We start from the raw sequence: 25,484 nt of genomic DNA, 5'->3' as shown, positions 1-25,484 counted from the left end.
AGGCAGCCCAAGTTGGAATTGGGTGAGTCAGGGGCCCTTCTCCCTCTTTTAAGATAACCTATAGTTGCACCCTACTTTGGCCACCTCATGAGAAGAGAAGACTCCCTGGAAAAGACCCTGATGTTGGGTAAGATTGAGGGCACAAGGAGAAGGAGACGACAGAGGACGAGATGGTTGGACAGTGTTCTGGAAGCTACCAACATGAGTTTGACCAAACTGTGGGACGCAGTGGAAGACAGGAGTGCCTGGCGTGCTCTGGTCCATGGGGTCACGACTAAACGGCTAAACAACAACAAATAGTTGCAACCAGGAAGAACTCATCCCCTTTCAACGTAAACACACACACACACAAACCCGGAGAAGATCTGGGGGCCGCGGTCCCTTTAAGAGCCGAATGGAATGTATCAAAACAAAAAAGGCCGAGCAGCCATTGGACGGCCAGCTGGCACGTGAGTCCACAGCTGATTTCCTGGCTTTTTTGTGTGGTTTTTATTTTATTTTTTTGTTGCTGCTGCTGCTGTGTGTCAGTTTCAGCAGGAGATTATGATGTCTCTCCCTGGTCACTGCCCTGCACTCTTTCTCCGCTGAAGTTGGCTTGGGGGAGGCGGTGAAGGGGGAGGAAGACGCAGAACAAGAAGTGGAGGGGGCGGCAGCAGCGCCTGCTAACTATTAATTGCTCCCCGCCGAACATTGCTCCCCTTTTCCTTTCTTTCTTTTGGACACATCTGGCTGGTTTGGCAGGAGCGCGCGGGGAGGAGGGGGGGCAGAGAAGGCAAGCGAGCAGCAGGAGCGGCCCTTTCGGAAGGCGCCCCCCGCGCGCTCACAAAAGAACCGAGCCCACGAAGAGCACGCCAAAGCGGGGCGCCGGAGGGAGGAGGCAGCCAGCCAGCCAGCCAACCAACCAGCCCGCGCCCGGGTCGGCCTGCTGCTGTGCCCGCGCCACCATGGCCCAGGCAGGGCAGCTCAACATCCTGGAGCCCGGCTGCCCGATCCAGGTGGAACACGACCGCAAGAGGAGGCAGTTCACCGTCAGGCTGAACGGTAAAGGCGAGACCAGGTGGAGGTGGCGGAAGAAGGGGCAGGCAAGGGGAGCTTGGGGGTTGGAGGTTGGCTCGTGCGTGTCTCCCCTCCCTCCTTTTATTTGGCCCTATCGGATTTGCTGTGTGTCCGTGTGTGTCCCCAAAAATACCCCCACCCCGCGCAATCTTTTGTTTGGAATGTAGGGAGGCGATGGATGCGCTTGCAAAAATAAAAAGCCTTCGCCGGAACGCTGGTGCTGTTCCCTTGGAGAATTCAAAGCAAATATCTGGTTTTTGTTCTTGGGAGGCTTAATTTTATATATAGCTATCGCCCCCCCCCCCCCGCATTAGTTTCTCTCTCTTTCCTTTACCCCCTCTTTATTTTATTTTTTAATTAAAAAAACTCTTGCTGCAGTGGGAGGCTAGTTATGCAACAGATTAGTTATGGTGTCAACCTCTTAGCAACTGGATACAGGGAGATTGTGGGAAGGAGAAGGAGGTGGGGGAGAAGGGGCGACCAAGAAATTTTATTCCTGCTTTCTCTTTTCTTCTACCCCCCCCCCAACCGCCTGCCTTCTTCCCCTGTGTGAGCTGCGCTCTTATTTCCTCTGTGCCCGTCTCTGTTACTCTTCTCCCCCCCCCCCCCGCGCAAACTGCTGCTACTGCTGTCTTGGTTACTCTCTGGTTGGTAGGGGAACACCTGTCCTTGCAGGATCTATTTTTAAATAAGCTGTGGAGGTTGATACCAGAAGCCCCCACGTCCCTCCCCCTTCCGCCCCGCTCTGTGGTACAAACTTGCTTAATTTTTAGTTTGATTGCTGCCGCCTTCTCCCCCTCCCTTTTCTCCCAATCTGCTAATTTTGAGTAAATCATGTGATGAACAAGATTACTTTTATAAATCCGGTTCCCTACTTATTTTTTGCTGCAGGGAACAGTACTTAGATTTTAAGCCGCATCTGACCAGCATGTGGGGCCTGATCCTATGCATAACTTATATACCCTGCAGACTTTCCAAAGGGAGTTGCTTTCGAATGATTTCTTGTGGTTGTCAGAGATTGGCTACGGCTGCAGTCGTGTTTTCTGTGGTGTGGCTTGAGAGTCCTAAAGCACATGTAGTAAAAAAGCACCACTCATGACTACCGTATATGCAGAGGGCCTCCCCTTGTTTCCTAGCATCACGGCTGAGGCCCAGGGCTAGTTCAAGGCATGTTGCCGTCTGAAGCAAAGCAGAAAATAGTAACCCTAAACCTAACCCTTCCCAAATCTGGGGCTGCTCACACACTATTCATTTACAGCACATGACTTCCCTCAAAGAGTCCTGGAAACTAGTTTGTTAGTGGTGCCAGCCCGTAATGGCACCCACCTGAGAGGTGCTGGAACTGTGCTCCAGCTGAAAAAAAAAGCTCTGCCCTGGTCCATGACTGCAATATTACTAAGGGCAGGCCATGTGAAAAGAATGAAGCTTGTGTGTGTGTGAGAGAGAGACTTATAACATTATTATTTTTTGCAAGGTCCATGCTGGGATTCTCAAATGGCTTAAGCATGCTTCATAGCTTTCCTGCTTGACCACTGAAGGGATGGATTACAGGGTTCCTCAAATTTAGGTCTCCAGCTGTTTTTGGACTACAACTCACATCATCCCTAACGGTAGCTAGCAGGACCAGCAGTGAGGGATGATGGGAATTGTAGTCCAAAACCATCTGGAGACCCTGGATTGAGGGGTAGGCAAGGAGCAAGGCGAGGGTACCAGACTTGGGCTGGAAGAGACCCCTGCCACAAACCTTGGAAAGAAGCTTCCAGTCAGAACAGAAAACACTGAGCTTAAATGAGCCAATATTCTGACTCTGCAGAAAGCAGTTTCCCATGTTTTCATGAGAATTGCTGTTGCATCCAGGGCGTCTTCATGAACAGGACACTGGACTAGAAATGCCTTTTGGCCTGATCCTGCAGGGCTGTTATGTAGGCTCCTGTCTACCCATTTAACGGATCAGCAACGTAAAGGAATGCATATTTGCTCCCAAAGCCAGTAGCACTGACCTGCATCTCCAACAATATGCTGGTGTTAGATATTATCAATGCTATTTTTAAATATTGTGTGGAAAGGTACAACACCATTGCCCATTCAGCAGACGGGTTGTGTGAGCAATGCAAAAAAACGAGTTCATCAAATATTAAGGGGTGGGAGCCGAAAATGATGAAGTAACTCCTCAGAGTACCATTTGGTTTCAAGATGGTTCTGTGTCAGATGATAAGAGTGGATAAAAGTCCCTTGCGGATGAATACATAAAACTTAACACCCTGCCCAGTGAGAGATGTACCTCTAAACAAAATAAAAAAATTCCTTCTAGTAGCACCTTAGAGACCAACAAAGTTTGTCATTGGTATGAGCTTTCGTGTGCATGCACACTTCTTCAGATGTACCTCTGTTAGTCATTTATGACCCACAATTGACCTGAAAGGAACACGGAAAATCTCTTCTCCTGTTTGCATAGGAGAATCTCCTGCAACAGATTCTTGCTCGCTGCAGGTGACCGGGCAGGTGGCTATTTCTGTTAACCTCAGCTCAAATATATACTGTATTGCATGGATAAATTTCTCTCAATGAAAATGCTTGTCTTTTCTAAATATATCAAGATATGTTCCATTTTTCCTCTTCTGCTTTTATTTTTAAGCTAAGAACCACCATTTTTGGGTTAAGGAAAAAAGGATCTTAAGTGCTTGCTCCTTGTCAAATTGCAGGTTATATTAAAATGGGTAAACAATTTCAAAAATGATATACCCAGTAGGAGACATTGTTCATAAGCTACTAAGAATAGTAACACAGATATTTTGTTTTTCGCTAAGTACCACCACATTCAATTTTTTCAGGCCTAACAATGGGTGAAAGTAAACCATCAAATGAATATTGCTGGGACGACTGAAGGGCTACAAAGAAAACAGTGAAGCCAAACAGTTTCTTTAAATAGCACATGGTTAAAATAGTTTCATACTGATGGATTCCCGTAGGAAATCTGCCGAGCTGTAAATCAGTTCAGTTGCTCTTGTTGTTTTTAAAAAGTTATGTGAGTGAAAAGGTATTGTTGCAGTCGGCTTTAATTTTCTTTAGCTCCGAAAAGAGATCTCGAAAGGGTGTGCGGAACATGATAGGGAAATATTTATACAAGGGTGGAGAGTTTGGGGGGGGGGGAATGAACAGGGAACAGATGTTAGTGCTCACTCTTTACAATGAAGGCAGGGCGTATAGGGAAAACTGTTGAATAAGCTTGCAGCTGGTTTCAATAACATTTTCCATCAAGCACCTGAATGAAATGTGGAACTCTCTGCCACATGATGGCCAAAGGAACAGCTGCATCCCCAGAAGGGCTGTAGAGGAGGTCATGGTGCATTTTAAATATTCAGGGTTTCATCGAACAAGTGGTTCCTTTTAGGGAATAGTATGTTCTATTGTTGGACTCTGTCACCTTTTAAAATAATTATATTTCCTTTCCTCCCAAGAGCTCAAAATAGTGGTGCAACCCTGTGAAGTGGGCTAGCCAGTAAGTGTGACTGGAAGAGGGTGCTACCTAGCTATAGAACCAGTTTACTGGCATTGCAGTGAGGGCAGATCTGCACCCTAGACTTGCTCTAATGATGAGAAGTAACACTAAACCTTGGCTTGCCCACTTCTCCTCTGGCACAGCTACAAGAAAATGATCAGAAACTTTTCATTTCCACTTTAGATGAACTGCAGTTTAGTATGTCATTGATCCCTAAACTTGATTAATCTTGACTGTAGTTAGTTGAAACAAGCCACTTTCACAAACTATGGCTTAAACCGCCTCCTTTCAACAATCTACCTACCGTTCAGGGTTTGTCCGACACACTAAACCAGGGGTCGGCAACGTTTACTGGCCATGAGCCGGATCACTCCCACGGAGATCGTCCATGGGCCGGACTGGCGCAGCACGACGCTGGAAATTGCGTCTGTGCATGTCCGCGGCACTGGAAATTGCTTCTGCGCATGCCCAGACGCCAAAAATCCCGGCTGTGCAGAAGTGATTTTCGGCATCTGGGCATGTGCAGAAGTGATTTCCAGTATCTGCGCGTGCGCAGATGCAATTTCCGATGCTGCTTGGCGAGTCCCCGTGCTGCGCTGGTTTAGCACAGTGTGCGGGGGACTTGCTGAGTGGGCAGCTTGGTTCAGGGGCGGCTCGTGGGCCGGCAAAACTGTCTTCGTGGGTTGCATCTGGCCCGTGGGCCACACGTTGCCGTCCCCTGCACTAAACTGGACTTAATCTGAATTGGAAGTGGAAGCTTAAGATCGCCTCCTTGCAGTTACATCAGAAGAGGAGAGGGAGGAAAGATAAACCCAGAGCTCACTGCAGATCGTCCATTGTTTAGCACTGCATCCAAACAAAGCCACTATTTATCTCCATTGAAACCTGGGAACTGCTGGGATCAGCATGACGGCAATAACATATGCATAAGAGTAAAGTCCACTGGTCAGTGGCGACTGCACAGGTTTAGCTTGTAAGCACACTAAGCTTCATTAAATGATCTTCACCAGCCAAAATGCAACCTTTAGTGTTTACTTGGAATTGCGAATGATCTTGGAAAGAAGTGCTACACTTTAAACCACTAGTATGAAGTAGGACTTTCATTCTCTGACTTCCTCCATTGCCAGCCTTCCCCAGCTTGGTGCCTTCCAAGTGTTTTGAGCTGCACCAGCCCCCAGCCAAAAATAGCTGGGAAGGCTGCTCTGTGCTAACCCATCACAAACTTGAAAGCCTCATTATCACTGCCTTCCCTTGCCAGAGCGCTGCAAGTGGTCATAATTGTTCCTGCCCTGAAAAAAAAAGTCTTGGAGCTGCTCTCCCAGTGGGGAGAAGGTAGAAGAAGAAGAAGAGTTTGGATTTGATATCCCGCTTTATCACTACCCAAAGGAGTCTCAAAGCGGCTAACAATCTCCTTTCCCCTCCTCCCCCACAACAGACACTCTGTGAGGTGGGTGGGGCTGAGAGACTTCAGAGAAGTGTGACTAGCCCAAGGTCACCCAGCAGCTGCATGTGGAGGAGTGGAGACACGAACCCGGTTCCCCAGATTACGAGTCTACCGCTCTTAACCACTACACCACACTGGCTCTCAAGGATTCTCTCAAGCTTAGCCTTGGTCCAGTATACCCGAAGGAGCATCTCCACCCCCATCGTTCTGCCCGGACACTGAGGTCCAGTACCAAGGGAAGCCAAGTTGCAGGGAACCAGGCAGAGGGCCTTCTCGGTGGTGGCACCCGCCCTGTGGAATGCCCTCCCATCAGATGTCAAAGAGGAAAACAGCTACCAAAGTTTTAGAGGACATCTGAAGGCAGCCCTGTTTAGGGAGGCTTTTAATGTTTAATAGATTTATTATTATTATTATTATTATTATTATTATTATTATTATTATTATTTATTCCTGATATGCAAGCTTTGTAGTTTCAGGAAAAAAAATTTCTGGGGATATATTCCATTGTGAGAGTTTCCTCCTTCCATCCAGATTCAGATCTACTGCCTTATCTATGTGAGACTTTGCCTGCACCAGCAGCAGAATCAGTTGGTGGGTGTTCTGAGAAGATAGAATGGGCTGTACTATGTCAAGTGAGCTTGTGTGTGTATGTACACTTCCCATCAGCCCCAGCAAGCATGTCAGTGGCGGGAGATAATAGAATCATAGAGTTGGAAAGGACCCCAAAGGTCTTCTCGTCCAACCCCTTGCAGGAATATGCAGGTGGCCCGGATGGGGATTGAACGCGCGACCTGACCTTGGCGTTATCAGCACTGTGTTCTAACCAACTGAGTGCTCCAGATGATGGGAGGAGTATCTGAGAGACCTCATTCCCTTCCGGAGCTACAATTCCTAGAGTGGTTTAACTATCAATCCCTCTTCACAGGAAGCTCTGGGAGTTGTAGCTCCATGAAGGGAACAGGGGTCCGCTGACAACTTTCAGCACCCTTAACAAACTACACCTCCCAGAATTCTTCAGTGGGAAGCAATGGCCCTTTAAAGTGCTATTGCAGACCCTCCAAGTGTCTCTATTTTGCAGGCACAGTCCCATATTTACAGAAGTTGTCCCGGTTTCTGTTGTGATCCCAGAATGTCCCGCTTTTCCTAAGGATGTCCCTATTTTCATTGGACAAATGTTGTGGGGTGTGGAGCTATGTGACCCTCGAGCCAAGGAGAAAAGTAACTATACAGTACAACCTTTAGAAGACATCTGAAGGCAGCCCTGTATAGGGAAGGTTTTTTTAAAAAAAAATTAATGCTTTATAATGTTTTTATATATGTTGGAAGCTGCCCAGAGTGGCTGGGGAAACCCAGTCACATGGGCGCAGGGTAAAAATAATAAATTATTATTATTTTATTATTATTATGGAATAGGATGTCCCTATTTTCATCAGAGAAATGTTGAAGGGTATGGATAACATGCTGCTTGTATTTCAGGGGAGCTAGAGAGGACGTGCCCCATTTACCTTTTTTGCTGGTTTCCTTTGTGAGTGTGTTTTAGAAGGCTATTGGGTGTGTGTGAAATAAAACTAAGGAAAGTGATAGATAGGGGCTTGTAGATTTTAATAGGAATCCTGCAACGTTTCTCCCCCATGATCCTTTGTGTTTGCTTTGTCCTTGTGGCCTCTTCCAAACTTCCCCAGAAGATTGTTTAATTCTTGGCACCGAAAACCAAAGTAACGATTCTCACTTATGTGCAATAATTGTTGTTGCTGCTGCTGTTTTAAATTGCCCTGCCCAGTTTGCCTTCTCCGATTTGAATTGAAGGTGAATCCCAAAGAGGAAGAAGCTTTGCAGTGTCAAACATGAGCTGGCCTGTTTGCCAAGAGAGTTCTCTGGCACTCCTGTGGCTTAAGTCCTCTCTCTGTGGTCTGTTTGTCGCTCTCTTTCTCTCTAGTAACATGCCAGTTGCTCAGGGTTGAGGGAAAAGAACCGCCTTGTAAACAGAGTTTTGTCCTGAATCGCAAGAAAGCAACGGCGCTCTCGGAACAAACTGTTCCTTTTAATTCTGCAACCTGCCTGGCCTCTCTCTCTCTCTCTTTCTTTCTTTCTTTCTTTCTTTCTTTCTTTCTTTCTTTCTTTCTTTCTTTCTTTCTTTCTTTCTGTGGGCGCTTGCTCAAACAGCATTCATAGCCGTTTCCTATTGCCTAGTCAGAAGGCTAAGAAGGAGTGTCCTTATCTGCATTACCTCATTTGCCTGTTTAAAAAGTGTGAGAGACAGGAAGGGGTATTAGTGCTCACATGGGTTGCACAGACCCAACTTTTCCCATGTGCATTTTTGTGCGTGTTCCTTTGCGCACAATTACATGCAATCGAACTCTTTCCTCCGTGTTTCCCATCCACACTAGGTTCTTTCAGAACCTGGATATGGGGTGAGGGGAGTGGCTGGATCAGGCCAGAGGAGAGGCTCCTCCACTTTGCTTATCATGTGCAGGCATTTGTACAAGGGCCCTTCTGCCTGATTCTAAGAACGAAGGAGGTGGGGGAGCATTTATTTGCCCTGCACCAGAACTAGGGGCGACCCCCCCCCAAGCCAGCTTGATGTAGTTTTTAGCACGTTCCACAGGTGGCAAATGCTGCTGTTGCCAAACCAGCGTCTGTTCAGGGCTGCCCCGAGTCACCCAGTGGGTTACTGTTAACAACTTCATGGTGAGTTCTGAAACCTATTTTTCTTGGGGGGAAAGCACTGGTCAGACCATTGGTCTGCACTGCCTGGCAGTGACTGTGGGATTTCAAACATGGAGACTTCTCCAGCCAGCCCTACCTAGAGATGCTGGGGATTGAACCTGGGACCTTGTGCGCTCTTTCATACAGATTCGCTGTGAGCGCAGAGTCCTAAAGCACAGCAAAGCTTAGCTAACCCACGTAAGCGATATTTGGAAATGCCGTTTCCACAAAGAAACTCCCCTGTGTGGCAGCTCCTTCGCCATTGCAGTGGTTTCAGTCTGGCGACACTGAGCTGAATTGTGTGTCTGACACACTTGGCCTGTTGAGGCTGGAAAAGACCTAGCTGACTTCCGTCATCCCTTGTCTGGGGTCGTACCAGCCTCTTCCACCTCCCAGGGACCCCCCCTCCTGCCCAGCATCTTCCCAAAACTCAAAGCTGTGCCTGGGTGCTATTCAGCGCATGTATGAATTGGGGGCTTTTTATTTTGCCTGGGGTGATTGACAGCTCTACGCGGGAGCACATGCAGTCTGCGCACAGAGCTCTGCAGTCCCTCCGCTCTGGCCTGACATGCTCCCATGCCTACAAGATTATGAGTCAATGCAAACCTTTCTTTCCTTTTTCAATTGGTGTTTAATCAGTCCTTGCCCTGCCTCATGCGTCCTGTGTGTGAAATTTAAACCGCACAATCTCTGCGGTCTTTTGCGCCAGCTGAAAGAAAGCTCGGCCCCATCCGCGCTATAAATTAGAAACTGTGTCCTACCACTTTGAACAGTCATAGCTCCCCCCCCCAAGCACCCTGGGAGCTGCAGCTTGCAAGGGGTGCTGAGAGTTGAAAGGAAACTCCTATTCCTCTCACAGAGCTACAGTTCCCAGAGGGGGTTGCAATCAATTCCTCTTCCCAAGAAGCTCTGAGAATTGTAGCTCTTGCAGACCCACAGCTGCTCAATTTAGACCGGGTGTGTGGAACCTTTTGGCCCTCCAGATGTTGCCTCGCCAAGCATGGCCAGGGATGATTGGACTTGTGGTTTAGCAATCCCCTAGAGGGCCACATGTTCCCTGCACCTGGTCTGGACATTAAAGGTAAAGGGACCCCCGACCATTAGGTCCAGTCGTGACCAACTCTGGGGTTGCGGCGCTCATCTTGCGTCATTGGCCGAGGGAGCCGGCGTACAGCTTCCGGGTCATGTGGCCAGCATGACTAAGCCGCTTCTGGTGAACCAGAGCAGCGCACGGAAACACCTTTTACCTTCCCGCTGGAGCGGTACCTATTTATCTACTTGCACATTGACGTGCTTTCCAACTGCTAGGTTGGCAGAAGGAGCAACGGGAGCTCACCCCGTCGCTGGGATTCGAACGGCCAACCTTCTGATCGAAAAGCCCTAGGCTCTGTGGTTTAACCCACAGCGCTACCCGCGTCCCAGGTCTGGACATTACTGAGCTGGATAAGTGAATGGCCCGACTCAGTGGCTTCCTATCTGCAGATAGCAGGCTTAGGATGTAGAATCATAGCAGAGCTGGAAGGGACCCCCAAGGGTCATCTAGCCCAACTCCCTGCAATGCAGGAATCTCTGGAGTCTGTTGTCTTTTTCTACAATAGTGTTAGAAGAGCACTCCGTTTTCACAGTGGTCAACCAGTTGCCAATGTGAAGTGTGCAGTAAGACCTGAGTGCAAAAGCAGACCTACTTGTGGGAGCCTGCCCCAGTTAAGACAGAAAACAGCTTTGTTCAGACATGCTTATAAGTTGCCTTGATGTTGGCCTTCTTATTTTTTTTAATATATATTTTTAAAGGAAATTTGCCTTGCTTTTCCTGCTCAATAGCTTAAGCTACGCATGGTGGCTAATGCAGGAAGTGAAAAATGCCACCGTAACAAGTGTACCTAACAACTAAGCAGATGGATTGCAGATAAAGTTTTTAGCAGAAGATGAGAGACAGCAAAATGAATCCAGCGAGGCTGGGACGGGGCGGGGTCTCATTGTCTGGGCAGCCCAGGACCTCCATGTACACTACCCAGTCTTGCTCCCCAGAGAAGTGCTGCTAACCTCAGGGGCGTAGCAGTGTTTGCTGGCACCCAGGGTGTGCGCAGCCCTGGAAGGTGAATGGAGCCCACTGCGCTGGCCCAGCCCTCGTCCCTGGAGCCAAGCAGGCCTGTGCTATGCCGCCTGTCCATCCGCATAGGGGGGAGCTGGGATGGCCGACATGGCCCTTGGTGGGTGAATCTTCCCAGTGCCCATGGAGAGGAATGCCAGACCGTGCTATGCTGGGGTGACCCCTTGCCCACCTCCGTCTGCACCCACTCACCGTCTGAGCGAGGAGTGAGTGAACGCTGGCTGGGCAGCCATTTAGCAAGGGGGCCAGGAATGCTGCAGCGGGGCCAGGCGGGGCTCCAGGCCCAGAGACCCCCGGCGGAAGGCAGGGCAAGACAGGGATCCCTGTGTAGGGATGCCTGGTTTGCACCCCTCCAAATTGTGTGCCTGGGGTCATGGCCACCCCTGGCTCCCCACACTATGCCGCTGCACTCCATTGTCCCTCAAAACAGACAGATACGAATAACAACAGTCCAACACTCGGACCAAAACACTACACTCCTTCTCTCTCTCTCCAGATGTTCAGCTTCAACCGTCATCACCCCTTGCCAGCATGGCCAATAGTTAGTGCTGATGGGAGTTGTAGTTGAAAACAACTGGAGGGGTATAGGTTCCCCACCCTTGTTTTCCATAAATACTAATCAGCACTCCTCCCCAGGACTGTTAAAATACTCAAGCTCCCCCCACCTGTAGTCTATTCTCTGTCCATTATGAAGACTGATTCTTTGCTAATGGGTAATACAATTCTCCTGCCTTAGAGAATTATTGAGAAGATATAGTGGTAGTAATGTAATATGAATGTACTGAAGTGCTGCATAAATAGCTTTTAGTGCTCTATAAAACTGACCCTAAGATAATGGAAGAAGACAGGTGAGGGCCACCTGAAGATGCAATCATAGAATTGGAAAGGACCCTGAGGATCATCTTAGCCCAGAGCTTTCCCAACTTTTCATGTTGGCGACACACTTTTTAGACATGCATCATTTCACGACACAGTAATAAAATTTCACTAGCAAACCGGAGGTGAAACAAACTCCTTTCCAGCCCCAGGAGGAGCGCTTGTGTGACACACCTACACACTGCAGTCGAACACACTAACATGTCGCGACACACAGTTTGGAAAGCTCTGACCTCATCCAGCCCCCTGCAATGCAGGAAATACACGGCTGTTCCATACGGGGATCAAACCTGCAACCTTGGCATTATCAGCACCACGCTCTAACCAACTGAGCTATATAGGCATCCTATGGAAGTCCATCCCGTACAATGTAGCAATTCCGGGCCTTTAGTGTGGTGGCACTTGCCCTTTGGAATATTAGACAGGTGCTACCTCTGTTGTCCTATTGGGGCCTTCCGAAGACCTTCCTCTTGCAACAAGGCGTTGAAGTTGAGATATTTCCCAGCCTGCACTTGTGTTGGAATTGTTGTAAAGTTCTTTAAAATAGATTTCTACTGTTGTTCTATCCATTGCTCTTTACCACCCTGGGGTCCTTTGGGAGGGAGGGCGGGGTATAAATTTAAAATAATAATAAGAACCACAGAAAGTCTAGGAGGTTTTGGTTCTTGGTTTAGTTCCATATTTCTTGTAAGTGTGTGGATGCCATCTTTTCTCGCGCAGGTTGTCATGACAAAGCGGTCCTGTTGTACGAGTACGTGGGGAAAAGAATAGTGGACCTGCAACACACGGAAGTACCTGATGCCTACAGAGGAAGAGGAATAGCCAAACATCTGGCAAAGGTACGGGTCGCAAATGGTGCTTCTACTTGTAGATCCTCCCCAAAAGAGTACACATATTTGCATAAAACTTGCATCCCATTAAGTTATACTTAGAGAAGACCCATAGAAACAAGTGAACCTGTTATTATTATAATTATGATTATCATAAATAATAATAATAATAATAATAATAATAATATAATAAATTTATTATTTATACCCCACCCATCTGGCTGGGTTTCCCCAGCCACTCTGGGCGGCTCCCAATAGAATATTAAAAACACAATAAAACATCAAACATTAAAAACGTCCCTAAACAGGGCTGTCTTCAGATGTCTTCTAAAAGTCAGATAGTTGTATACAGTGGTGCCTCGCTTAACGAATGCCCTGCTTAACGAAATTTATGCTCAACGAAAGGATTTTTCGAGTGGAGGTTGCCTCGCTAGACGAATTCGTTTTATGAAAAATTTGTCTAGCGAATCGCGTTTTCCCATAGGAATGCATTGAAATTCAATTAATGCGTTCCTATGGGCAAAAAATAAAAATAAAAATTCAATGCATTCCTATGGGATTCGCTAGACAAATTTTTCGTTATAAGAAAAGACCCGTGGAACGAATTAAATTCGTCTAGCGAGGCACCACTGTATTTCCTTGACATCTGATGGGAGGGCGTTCCACCACTCACCTCACAGTGTTTGTTGTGGGGGAGGAAGGGAAAGGAGATTGTTAGCCGCTTTGAGACTCCTTCGGGTAGTGATAAAGCGGGATATCAAATCCAAACTACTACTCCTCCTCCTCCTCCTCCTCCTCCTCCTCCTCCTCCTCCTCCTCCTCTTCTTCTTCTTCTTCTTCTTCTTCCTGGGGGTTGCCCACCCAAACCTGCATACTCACCTGATAGCACAGTCTTCCCCTAAAGCTTTCCCTAAATTATGACAATTTATTTCCAAACTTGCCTCTCTTACAGGGATGGCAAGCCTGTAGCCCTCCAGATGCTGTTGAACTACAGTTCCCATCATCCCCGACCACTGGTTATGCTAGCTGAGGCTGATGGGAGTTGGAGTCTAGCAATGTCTGGATGGCTGTAGGTCGACACAAACTCTGGATTGTACCCAATGCTAGTCCTACTCAGAGTTAGACCTATCAAAATTAATCAAATTCCTTCAGTAGCACCTTAAAGACCAACTAAGTTTATATTTTGGTATGAGCTTTCGTGTGCATGCACACTTCTTCAGATACACACGAAATTAATCAGTGAGCCCAGTATACCTGAAGGAACGTCTCCACCTGCATCGTTCAGCCCAGATGCTGAGGTCCAGCTCTGAGGGCCTTCTGGCAGTTCCCTCGTTGCGAGAAGCCAAGTTACAGGGAACCAGGCAGAGGGCCTTCTCGGTAGTGGCGCCCGCCCTGTGGAACGCCCTCCCACCAGATGTCAAAGAGAAAAACAACTACCAGACTTTTAGAGGACATCTGAAGGCAGCCCTGTTTAGGGAAGCTTTTAATGTTTAATAAATTATTGTATTTTAATACTTCTGTTGGAAGCCGCCCAGAGTGGCTGGGTAAACCCAGCCAGAAGGACGGGGTATAAATAATAAATTATTATTATTACGGTATTATTATTATTATTATTATTATTATTATTATTATTATTATTATTATTCTTAAGCTGAAGGACACATTCCAGCTAGGTAGAAATGCTCAATGAGGGTGTGGGGTGTGGTTGTGTGAAGGGGTGTGGCTTGAGGAGAGTCCTGAGGGCCAGGCAGAGAGGCTTAGAGGGGCCACGTTTGCCCCCCCCCAGGGGCCTGGGGTTCCCCTCACTCCTGCGCAACCAGGCAGCTTTGTGTGCTCAAGCCAGGTGGAAAATGTGCAAGGGCTTCGCTGTTATCTGGGGAGCTGGTTGGAGGGGAACCAAAGAAACAGCACAGGAAGGCTCAATTGAATGCAGAGCTTGGAGGGTTGCGGGGGGCGGGGGGGCAGGAGATAGACATATGCCCAATTACTGCCTGCTCTAATAAACCCTGACGAATGTCCGCATTATCCTTCTGCACTACTGCCTCCTCCTCTGTCCCCTCTTTAAGCCCTGCTTCTCTGGAAGCTTGCCTGCTATTTTTAGCCCTCCTGTTTTCCAGAAGCGGACCTGGTCTCTTTGGGAGTAGCACCAGGGTGGGCAAGGCGTGGAGATGGAGAAGGCTCGGTTGTTGTTGTTTTGCATATTTGATTGCCTGTGATTTGCCTCATTTCCATAAAGAAGGGTTGGCAGGAGGCAGATGTGACTGTGCTCTCTTTCCCTCGTGCCCTCTCTTGATCTTCAGCGTGAGAACAAGAGATGCCCTCCCATCGAGGGATGGATGGAAAAGAGGCTGCCCGCTTCTGTTGACTGGCTCCTCTCTGTTCAGTGGTAGCCTGATGTTGACAAATGTGCGGAGGTGAAAAAGCTGGTCGGAGAAGCTTTACCTGCCACATTTCTGCCTGTCAGATTGCTGTTTAAATGGTTTGTTGGTTTGTTTATTTTATTGCTTGCCCTTCTTGTCTGCAGCGCACTGGTAGGGAAAGGCATTTGCATGAATGCACCCTGCTGGCAGTGCATAGCCTACCACCTTTCTAGGGATAGGGGCGAAATTTTATTTAGTTTGCATTTAAAGGCGAACCTACCTAATTCACACTTTGCAAAACAATACAGGCACAAAACCCCAACCCTCAAAACCTCTGTTTCTTCCCATTTTGCAGTGCAATATTCCAGCCAATAAAGATGTGCAATTTTTTCATTTCATTTTATTTATTGTTTTGGATATTATAACTTAAACTTTCTCTGCCACACACACATGTGCACACACACACACGGTTAAAATGTCAATGAAAATGCCTATATCAATGAAACTAACATCCAGAAATGCATTGTATTGGGAAACTATTGGGAAACTTTCTTTTTGCAAAAATGTGTATATTTGGCAAAATTGCGCACAAAACTCTGCACGTTAGGGAAAAAAATTACCAAAAGGTTGGTGAATTTTCATAAGGAACTTTTGTTAGAAAGAGGGGAGGGGAATCGCAAAGTGATATGGAAATACAGTCATACTTTGGTTTTTGAACGGCTTAGTTCCTGAATGTTTTGGCTCCCGAATGTCACAAATCTTGAAGTGACTGTTCGGTTTGCAAACTCTTTTTGGAAGCCGAACATCTGATGGGGCTTCCGCGGCTTCTGATTGGCTGCAGGAGCTTCCTGCAGCCAATCAGAAGCCACGATTTGGTTTTCAAACATTTTGGAAGTCAAACGGACTTCCGGAACTAATTCCGTTCAACTTCCAAGGTACGACTGTATTGAGAGAAAATTGTTTCAATTCACATTTCAAGGTGAATCTAACTAATCCACCCTTTGGAATTCTTAATTTTGCAGTGCGGTTCTCCAGCCCAAGTAATGTGTACAAAAATACACATGGTAGAGTAGAACATGCACATATTGCTGAAAATAACATACCAAAATGCATTATGTAAGGAAAGGTGTTTTGCAAAAGAGAAATGTCTGCATTCGGTTGCGTTAGAACTAAAAGGCTGATGACGCTTTTTCTTCTTTAAAAAGAACCACAAACCATAACACTACCGGTCTTGAAAGACCTACATTGGCTCCCAGTACGTTTCCAAGCACAATTCAAAGTGTTGTTGCTGACCTTTAAAGCCCTAAATCAGGCACCCCCAAACTGCGGCCCTCCAGATGTTTTGGCCTAAAACTCCCATGATCCCTAGCTAACAGGATCAGTGGTCAGGGATGATGGGAATTGTAGTCCAAAACATCTGGAGGGCCGAAGTTTGGGGATGCCTGCCCTAAATGGCCTCGGCCCAATCGACCTGAAGGATCATCTCCACTCCCATCATTCAGCCTGGACACTGAGGTCCAGCTCCGAGGGCCTTCTGACGGTTCCCTCCCTGCGAGAAGTGAGGTTACAGGAACCAGGCAGAGGGTGTTCTCGGTAGTGGGGCCCGCCCTGTGGAACGCCCTCCCAGCAGATGTCAAGGAAATAATGTAAACAATTATTTGTCTTTTAGAAGACATCTGAAGGCAGCCCTGTTTAGGGAAGCTTTTAATGTTTGATGTTTTATCATGTTTTTAATATTTTACTGGGCGCCTACAAGGTGTCTGGGGCAAACCAGTCAGATTAGCGGCATATAAATAATAAATGTTGTTGTTGTTGTTGTTGTATAGTATGTAAGCCTTATGAGGAACGGCTTAGGGAGCTGGGCATGTTTAGCCTGGAGAAGAGAAGGTTAAGGGGTGATATGATAGCCATGTTCAAATATATAAAAGGATGTCATATAGAGGAGGGAGAAAGGTTGTTTTCTGCTGCTCCAGAGAGGCGGACACGGAGCAATGGATTCAAACTACAAGAAAGAAGATTCCACCTAAACATTAGGAAGAACTTCCTGACAGTAAGAGCTGTTCAGCAGTGGAACTTGCTGCCAAGGAGTGTGGTGGAGTCTCCTTCTTTGGAAGTCTTTAAGCAGAGGCTTGACAGCCATCTGTCAGGAATGCTTTGATGGTGTTTCCTGCTTGGCAGGGGGATGGACTGGATGGCCCTTGTGGTCTCTTCCAATTCTATTGATTGATTGATTGATTGATTGATTGATTGATTTGCCACATCCTAATAATGCCCCTGTCTTGTCTGGATCAAGCTTCATGCTTGCCAAACTACTGCAGCCAGGCATGGAGATCTAACCAGGCCACTAGTTGTTTCTCTGCGATCTGAAGCATCTATATACCGTATATATATGCAGCGGAATCCCAGAGCTCTGGATTCTCTCTTAGCTGCTCATTCCAGAGCTCTCCCTTCTCTTGGATCCGTTGCATTTGAGCCTCCTTCACTTCTCTCTCCCCCTGCTCCAGCATCTGGTTGTTAAATTAGCTAATGATCCAGGAGAACTGTGCAGCGATTATTACATCTGAGCGTTGAAATAAAAAGGGAAAGGAAAGCGACCTCTCCAACCTGCAATTTCTGGTAGAAGTGGCATCGTTTGCAATTTTGATCCATGAAGCTCCCAGTAGGGATTTTCTTATTTCTGCCCAGCCCTGACCGATTTGTGGGGGTTGGAGAGGGGAGTCCTGCTGTTCCTGCTTTTCTTCCTCTCCAGTGGTAATCCTGCTCCCTCCCTCCCCTCTGCAACAGACATAGGGGAGATGAGGACAATTTACAGCTTCCTTTGTCTGCATGAGGCTGTGATAAAGGGGGCCCAGTCTGCGCCAGGAGGAATTCCTGCCACATCTTAAAGAGATAGCGATTTCACTAACATCAAATCAGAGGTGGCACTCGGAGGCTTCCTTAAGCATCCAAACAATGGCTTGGTGTATCCCAGAGCAACTTTCTTAGCCAAGCTGCTTTTGTCTTTTTGTTTGTTTGTTCTTAAATTCCTATACACAAGCTTGATAATATCGTCACAGCATTTATTATCATTATTACTCGTTTTTTCTGCCCTTCACACCAAGGTCCCAGGGCAAGTTACAGCGCTAAAGCATAGCTACATAAAAAGGCTCTAAGCATCTTACAACGCTGAAAAAACACACAAAGCATAACATCAATGAAAAGGGGAGGAGGAGAACAATATCTTACAATAAAAACTCTTCTAAAATCCGCAGAGAAACCCAGTAAAACAGCAGCTGCTCTCTTTGTTGGGGCAATCCTAATTCCTTGAGGTCTAGTTGTTGTTGTTGTTGTTGTTTAGTCGTGTCCGACACTTCGTGACCCCATGGACCATAGCACGCCATACACTCCTGTCCTCCACCGCCTCCCGCAGTTTGGTCAGACTCATGTTCGTAGCTTTGAGAACACTGTCCAACCATCTCGTCCTCTGTCGTCCCCTTCTCCTTCTGCCCTCCATCTTTCCCAACATCAGGGTCTTTTCCAGGGCGTCTTCTCTTCTCATGAGGTGGCCAAAGTATTGGAGCCTCAGCTTCAGGATCTGTCCTTCCAGTGAGCACTCAGGGCTGATTTCCTTCAGAATGGATAGGTTTGATCTTCTTGCAGTCCATGAGACTCTCAAGAGTCTCCTCCAGCACCATAATTCAAAAGCATCAATTCTTCGGCGATTCTTGAGGTCTAGTAGCATTGTCTTTTCAAATATGTTTTTGAAAGTTCAGTGGTTTTTATGATTTTAATATACATTATGCATATGCCCTTGGCCAATAATGTGAGATGAGCGCCGCAACCCCAGAGTCAGTCACAACTGGACCTAATGGTCAGGGGTCCCTTTACCTTTTATGCATATTTGTTATATCTTTAAACCATCCTGGGACCATTTGCTTAAAGGTGGGCTGTCCATACAAAGGATTTTTGTATGCCTGCCCTATAGGAATAGAAGGATCTCTCTATTTTGGTTCTCTATTTCTCATTTTCCAATACTTAATTCAATTCTCCACATTCAATCTGCACTATATATCTATATCTATCTATCTAATCCTCATGAAAATTCACTAGCATTTTAGTGCAAATTTATCATAACACATTTTTGTATGCAGTTCTGACTAATGTACGCGTTTTTGCAGGCAATTTCCCCTAATATAATGCATTTTTTAAAAAAATTATGCATGAAAATGTTCTTATGAACACTTTCCCCTAATATATGCATTTTTAGAAATACTGTTTGGTTGGGGAACCACATCGCAAAATTCAAAGAAGTGCAGATTTCTAACGATGACTGTATTTCAGATTGCTTCAGAAAGTGTGAATAGGTTAGATATGGCTTTAAATGTAACCCGAATAACGCCCCCCCCATCCCTATATGCCCTCTTTGGCTGACCAGAATTTACATGTGTGTTGTTACAGGCATTGCTTTAGAAGACACCAGTGGTACAATTATATGATCTTAGTCCACATCATATGCTATGATACTAAGCAGTCATGTCTTCCCTCCAAGAATTTTGGGAGTTTTAGTTTCTTATGGCTGCTGTTAGACGACACTGGGAGGGAAATTGGAGTAGTGTAACAAACTACAGCTCCCAAAATTATTTGAGGGAAGACACGACTGTGCGTTTTTGAGTGTCGCGTGAGTTTGTGCCCCCCCCCAAATGCTTTATTCAGGGGGAAATTGTAGCGTGAAATCGTGTGAGATCAAACCCCAAATTTACCACTATTCTCTCGCAAGAGAAAATGAGATGCCCTGGATTTTCTGGGACACTTTCAGGGTATGAAATGGTGGTTTTTTTCGGCTGGGGGGGTGGGGAGATACCACTTTCAAGATGATGTTTTCCACCTGCAGTTTTAGGGTTGGTTTGGTGTTTTTTTTGGGGGGGGGGTGTTATTTGTTTGTATGTTTTTGTTTTTATCATGTATTTTGTGTTTTTACATTGTATTTTTTTTAATGTTGCGAATCACCCTGAGATCTGCAGTATACAAATTCAATAAATAATACAGTGGTGCCCCGCAAGACGAATTTAATTCGTTCTGTGAGTCAATTCGTTTTGCGAAAATTTCGTCTTGCGAATCCCATAGGAATGCATTGAAATTCCCCCCCATAGGAACGCATTCATTGAATTTCAATGCATTCCTATGGGAAACCGCGATTCGCTAGATGAAATTTTCACAAAACGAATTCGTCTTGCGAGGCAACCTCCAATCGCAAAACACATTCGTCTAGCGAAAAATTCGTCTAGCAGGGCATTCGTCTAGCAAGATGCCACTGTAATCATAATCTGCTTTGCACGCAGAGGGTCCTAAGTTCAGCCCCTGGCATCTTTGGGGCTGAGTGGCAACCCTGCCGGAAATCTTGGAGAGCCTCTGCCAGTCAGTGAAGACAACAATGAGCTAGATGGATTAATGGCCCGACTCTGTATAAAGCATTTCCCTAGGTTCCTGACATTAACATGTTAAAATCTGCTGTCTGAATGAATCAACTAAAATGTGCTCCTGATTAACGGTTTTTAATAATAATAATAATAATAATAATAATAATAATAATAATAATAATAATAAATTTATTATTTATACCCCGCCCATCTGGCCGGGTTCCCCCAGCCACTCTGGGCGGCTTCCAACAAAATATTAAAATACAGAAACCCATCAAACATTCAAAGCTTCCCTAAACAGGGCTGCCTTGAGATGCCTTCCAAAGGTCTGGTAGTTGTTGTTCTCTTTGACCTCTGGTGGGAGGGCATTCCACAGGGTGGGTGCCACTACCGAGAAGGCCCTCTGCCTGGTTCCCTGTAACTTGGCTTCTCGCAGCGAGGGAACCGCCAGAAGGCCCTCAGTTATAAATCCATTTAACATTGCAGCCCTGATCGAGACAATCGAGGCCATGAATATCAACAAAAAAAAATTAAAAATAAGGATGGGACAAACCCGCTTGTAATTTATAATACTGAAAATCAGTATTCATGGTAGGTTGCCACCTGTACGGACCACATATTCAACATGCACCAGCAACCTCTATGTAGCTTACTTGTTGCACTTTTAAGGTCACATCCTTACCATACGTTGAAAGCGCAGGGCTTCTCCCAAAGAATCCTGGGAACTGTGGTTTAAGGGTGGTGGGAGATGCTGCTCGGTGTGTGTGTGTGTGTGTTAAACTATAGTACGTACCCAGGATTCTTTGGGATGGGAGCCATGTGTTTTAAATGTGTAGGGCAGGCGTAGGCAAACTCAGCCCTCCAGATGTTTTGGGACTACAACTCCCATCATCCCTAGCTAACAGGACCAGTGGTCAGGGATGATGGGAATTGTAGTCCCAAAACATCTGGAGGGCCGAGATTGCCTATGCCTGGTGTAGGGTATAGATGTGACCTCACTCTTTCTCCAAAAAGATGCTTGCTCGCGTGCTTGCTAAGCATTTGTAGTGGCACATCCGGACAGCCAAATCCTATTTAGCCAGAAATTAGTCAGAAATTTGGAACCTTACCCAGCAAACAGCCAGTGTCTTATTCAAAGCAGAAAACTCAGCTGCTACATTTGGGTCTTGATAGGGCTTATGAGAACTTGATGTTGCAAGATGTTGATGGTGGTTCTTTTGCTTTCCTCTGTTTCCAGGCAGCCTTGGATTTTGTGGTCGAAGAGGACTTGAAAGCCCACCTGACATGTTGGTACATTCAGAAATACGTCAAGGAGAACCCACTGCCTCAGTATCTGGAACGTTTACAGTCTTAACGCAGGAAGGCTGAAGGGCCTACACTACTTAAGACATGGGCATGAGCAAGCCTGGCTTCTCTAGGCGGCCCAGTGCAGCTTTTGTTTGTGGGCTGACTTGGGACCCCTACACTGCCCCCTGCACATGCTCAAGAGTTCTTATTTTTGTAAAGACAAACGTGCAACTCCTCAACAATGCTTCCACCTGGCTCTTGCGATAGCTGGTATCACCTGGATGTTTGTTGTTTACTTCGGCCTCCTATCTTAAGGAAACCACCAGGTGTAAAACTAGGCCTTTGTTAGCGTTGTGGCAATAGAGGGGTGGGCAAGCAGGCCAGGGGTCACCTCCTAATTTTGGTTCTTCCTCCCGAAATAATAAGCATCGAGCAGAATGATCGGAGACCAGGCACTGCTTTCCTTGCCAATGCAGGGTTGGGGAAAGCTTGAAATCTACAGCCCTGCAGAGGCGACAGTCTTTTTGAACATCCAGTTAGGCCCTTAAGCACTTTTTGCTACGTTGGGATGCCAACTAACAATGCAAAATAAACCATGGCTGTCTCAGGGGTTGGACTTGGAAAGGAAGCAGGTTTTCGGTGCTAACTGCAATAGACACGATGCTTTAGAGACGAGAAAACTGTGTCACTCCGATGTGCTTCTGCAGACGTGAGCAATATGGACTGAGTGAGACAGTTAGCAAGTGTACATGGCGAATTTTGTTCCCCACAACGAGGGAATGGCGTACCTGGGTGGCCACCCAGAGGCGAAAGGTGTAATTAAGCGATCCAGTTCGTTTGGGATGGAAGGCTGAAAAACGTGACTGCACATTGGAGAAGGAAAGGGCCTGTTGTTTTCTTTTCCTTTGGGGTTTTGGTGGGATTCTTCTTCCTCGCCCCCTTCCAGAGCTCTCCTCCTCAAGTGGCGGGCGTTTCCTCACACACAGGAGAAGCAATAACAAGACTGAGAGTTTAACGGGTAGCAGGAGGAAGGAAGGAAACGGCAGGGCAGAGGAAGCTGTGCGAGGCAAACGAATCCTGGGCATTTTAACAATAGGAAAGCCAGTCATGATCGGCAGCCGCTTTTTAGGGTCGCAAGTGGAGACGAGCCAAGGAAAAAGCTGCGGCAAGTAAACTTCAGCTGACTTCCTGACAGAAACGGACAGTGCAAAAAAACAGGATTTGCTTGGCTGCCTTGGACATAAGCATGTGAAAGCTGTCAGAAAGAAAAGACTTGGCTTGCTCTCTGGCTTGCTCTAAGCAGCGTTTGTGTGGATGGAGAAGTAATTAACACTTGAACCTCATCTCCGCATGCCTGTGGGTTACATGATCGAAAATGGCAATACCATTTCCCTCCTCTAGTTTTTCCAACTATGAATTTTGGCCTCCCCTTTCCGTCACGTTGCCCAAGCCCTGTCCCTCTGCTCCGAAGTCCTTGTGTGGGAGACATGTACTCGACTTGAGAGCTATTGTAGCTTTCTCAGCAAGGCGGGCTAGGTCAGGCTGCCATGGTGACGGCAGGCCACAGGGGCTTCTCTGTTTGTTCCAGACATTTATCGCTTTGAAATGCCCCCCTCTCTTGCCCGGCTTGGTTCTTCAACAATATAGCTGGTGGGTTTGGCAGAAATAAGACCACGGGTCCCCGTGGTAACATTGCTCCTTTCAACAGGAAGCTAGGTTGATTGGTGCTTATATGTATTGTATTTAAAACAGCAGAGAACCAGTTCTGGCATTTGTGGAGGGAAATCCGATGTCTTTCCACCCTCCTGACAACTCACTCACTCTCCCCCGCTCTTTGACGCACACCCCTGCCTGCTGACATTTTTGGGTTGGAAAATGGGTACACCTCTGCCCATTTAAGGGCCGAAGGGAGCTAAAGCAGACGGGCAGAGGAAGCCACCAGTTTCTTACCATTCTGTAACTACTGTCTCGTCCGCACCATATTTTTAAAGCACTTTTGTACCGCTTTCACAGTCGCGGAGAGTTCGGAAGATTCTCTAGGGGAAGCCGTGGCTGTTAAAAGTGGCATAAGAATGCTTGAAATGTCCGGTGTGGGTGTTGACCGTGTCGTGATTGCCAATCCCCTTTCCTGTTGTCTTGATAAGATCAACATTTCAATGCAGCCCTCGTGCTAGGTATGCTGTCGGGTGTCACGTGGAAAGAACCAAGCAGTGAATGCAATCCTAGTCCCACTTTTTGTACACTGTGTGTGTGTGTGTGTGTGTGTGTGTGTGTGTGTAGGCAGGCATTTATGGCTGTCAGAAACACTGACTTCCATCTCCTGCTCATGTATACCACTGTTCAACGCAGGTAGAGTTTCTGCCTAGGGTGAATGCAGTGAAGGGTCCTTCATTTTGATTTCTTAAGAGAGCTTGGTGAGATCAAGGCCAGCCAACCCTGCCTTAAAAACAAGCTCGGTATTTTGCTAGTGCTGGAGCTTCATCCTGAAGGTGCTACAACGATCATTTCAGTCTCTGGTCCACCCGAGATGTCTTTTGATAGTCTTTTATTACAACACCCAAGGGTTTACTGCTGGGTCCACCCCCTTCTCTGTTCTCTGTGTTTTGATATTATGTTGAATAGCAGTGCTTGCCAGTTCCAAGCTGGAGTTTCCAGTTACTCATCCCTTGCCACCAAGAGATTTGCAGAAGCAACTGTGGTGGGGAGGAAACGACCTCTCTCCCTGTGTCTAAATCAGGGATTGAGAATCCATGACACTCGGGATGTTGTTGGACTCCCAGCTCCCATCACCTCCAGCTGACATGGCCAATGATCAGGAGTGGTGGACTTAAGAGTCCGGCCACAGGTTCCCCAGTTCAAGACTAGCTTATTTCTGTGATGGGCCATCTTCCTTGCAGCTTGCTAAGACCATTGCTACGGCTTGCTGCTGGAGAACAGAACAGAACAGAACAGAACATGGAGACATCTCCCTTGCTCAAGTGTTGAAGGCACAAGCTATAAAGCTAATTGGGGAAAACACAGACAATTGAATAACTCCCCAAACCACCAAATGGAATATCTATTTATGACTTGTCCTCCAGTGTTTTCCACCCAGTGTGGATATATTTTCATTGCCCCCCCAACCCCTTACTATTCAATTAAAAGTGGTAAATAATGTGCCTTTCCTACTCAGGACCTCTTAAAATGATCTTTCTGTTGTGTTTGTGTCTAACATTATCCTTCCCCCATTTGTCATATTATTAAGGAAACCCGACCCTATTGCATGGTATACAAATAAAAATGTGTGGCTAAACCAATTGGCGTCGACTTGTCTTGCTGGTATTTGATGGGGAAGGACACGTAACTTAAGAGAAGAGGTAACTCGCGTGGATTAAATTGTGGGCATTAAACAATGTAAAGGCAGTGTCTCTGGAATGCAGTAAATTTCAAAACTCTAAAGTAGAGAGAGCCACCATGATGCTCTCCTGGTGGTTTGACTCCAGCTTTCAGCCCCAGGCAGCATGGCCAATGTTCTTGGAGGTTTAGACATATTCTTGGAAGATAAGGCTATGCACTATGTCCGGTATCAAAGATGTATGCTTCTGAATACCAGTAGGGAGAAGGCTGTTGTCCTCGGATCCTGCTGGTAGGCTTCCTATTGGCATCTGGTTTGGCACTGTTAGAACAAGATGCTGGACTCAATGTGCCTTGGGCCTGATCCTGCAGGGCTTTAATTATGGGCGCTTCCAGATTGACTCCTATTCCTGCCATAGAGCTGCAGTTCCCAGAGTGGCTTAACAGTGAATCCCTCTTCCCGGGGCGTTCTGGAAATTGTAGCTCTATGGGGGGAATAGGTCTCCTAACAAGTCTCGGCACCCTTAACCAACTACAATTCCCAGGATTCTTTCAGGAAGTTGTGATAAAGTAGCACGATACTGCTT

The 25,484-nt window shown here is 46.7% G+C and overlaps 1 protein-coding gene across 2 annotated transcripts; it reads left to right on the top strand.

Moving 5' to 3' along the window:
* Positions 1-24,860, top strand: NATD1 (N-acetyltransferase domain containing 1). Of its 2 annotated transcripts, XR_004693584.3 has the most exons (4): positions 1-1,041; positions 12,412-12,530; positions 14,822-15,000; positions 21,515-24,860. XR_004693584.3 is itself a non-coding variant. In XM_035131746.3 (3 exons), the coding sequence occupies exons 1-3, from the start codon at positions 945-947 to the stop codon at positions 21,629-21,631; spliced, it is 333 nt and encodes a 110-aa protein (XP_034987637.1). In that variant the 5' UTR covers positions 499-944; the 3' UTR covers positions 21,632-24,860. The 2 variants fall into 2 exon arrangements, 1 of the variants encoding a protein (XP_034987637.1); XM_035131746.3 differs by lacking the exon at positions 14,822-15,000 and having other exon boundaries at positions 499-1,041.
* Positions 24,861-25,484: the final 624 nt, after the last annotated feature.

The sequence above is a fragment of the Zootoca vivipara genome, chromosome 13 (genome assembly GCF_965207765.1).
Source record: "Zootoca vivipara chromosome 13, rZooViv2.hap1.1, whole genome shotgun sequence".
In the NCBI taxonomy this organism is placed as follows: domain Eukaryota; kingdom Metazoa; phylum Chordata; class Lepidosauria; order Squamata; family Lacertidae; genus Zootoca; species Zootoca vivipara.
Note: the sequence above shows the minus strand (reverse complement) of the source record. Positions and strands in the feature narration are given on the sequence as shown.

What these genes read in the sequence shown, in the direction of transcription:
- NATD1 (XM_035131746.3), top strand. Translation starts at nt 945, where the DNA reads ATGGCCCAGGCAGGGCAGCTCAACATCCTGGAGCCCGGCTGCCCGATC. An exon ending in GTTCACCGTCAGGCTGAACG is followed by an intron (nt 1,042 to 12,411) that starts GTAAAGGCGAGA and finishes TTTCTCGCGCAG; the next exon opens with GTTGTCATGACAAAGCGGTC. An exon ending in TAGCCAAACATCTGGCAAAG is followed by an intron (nt 12,531 to 21,514) that starts GTACGGGTCGCA and finishes CTCTGTTTCCAG; the next exon opens with GCAGCCTTGGATTTTGTGGT.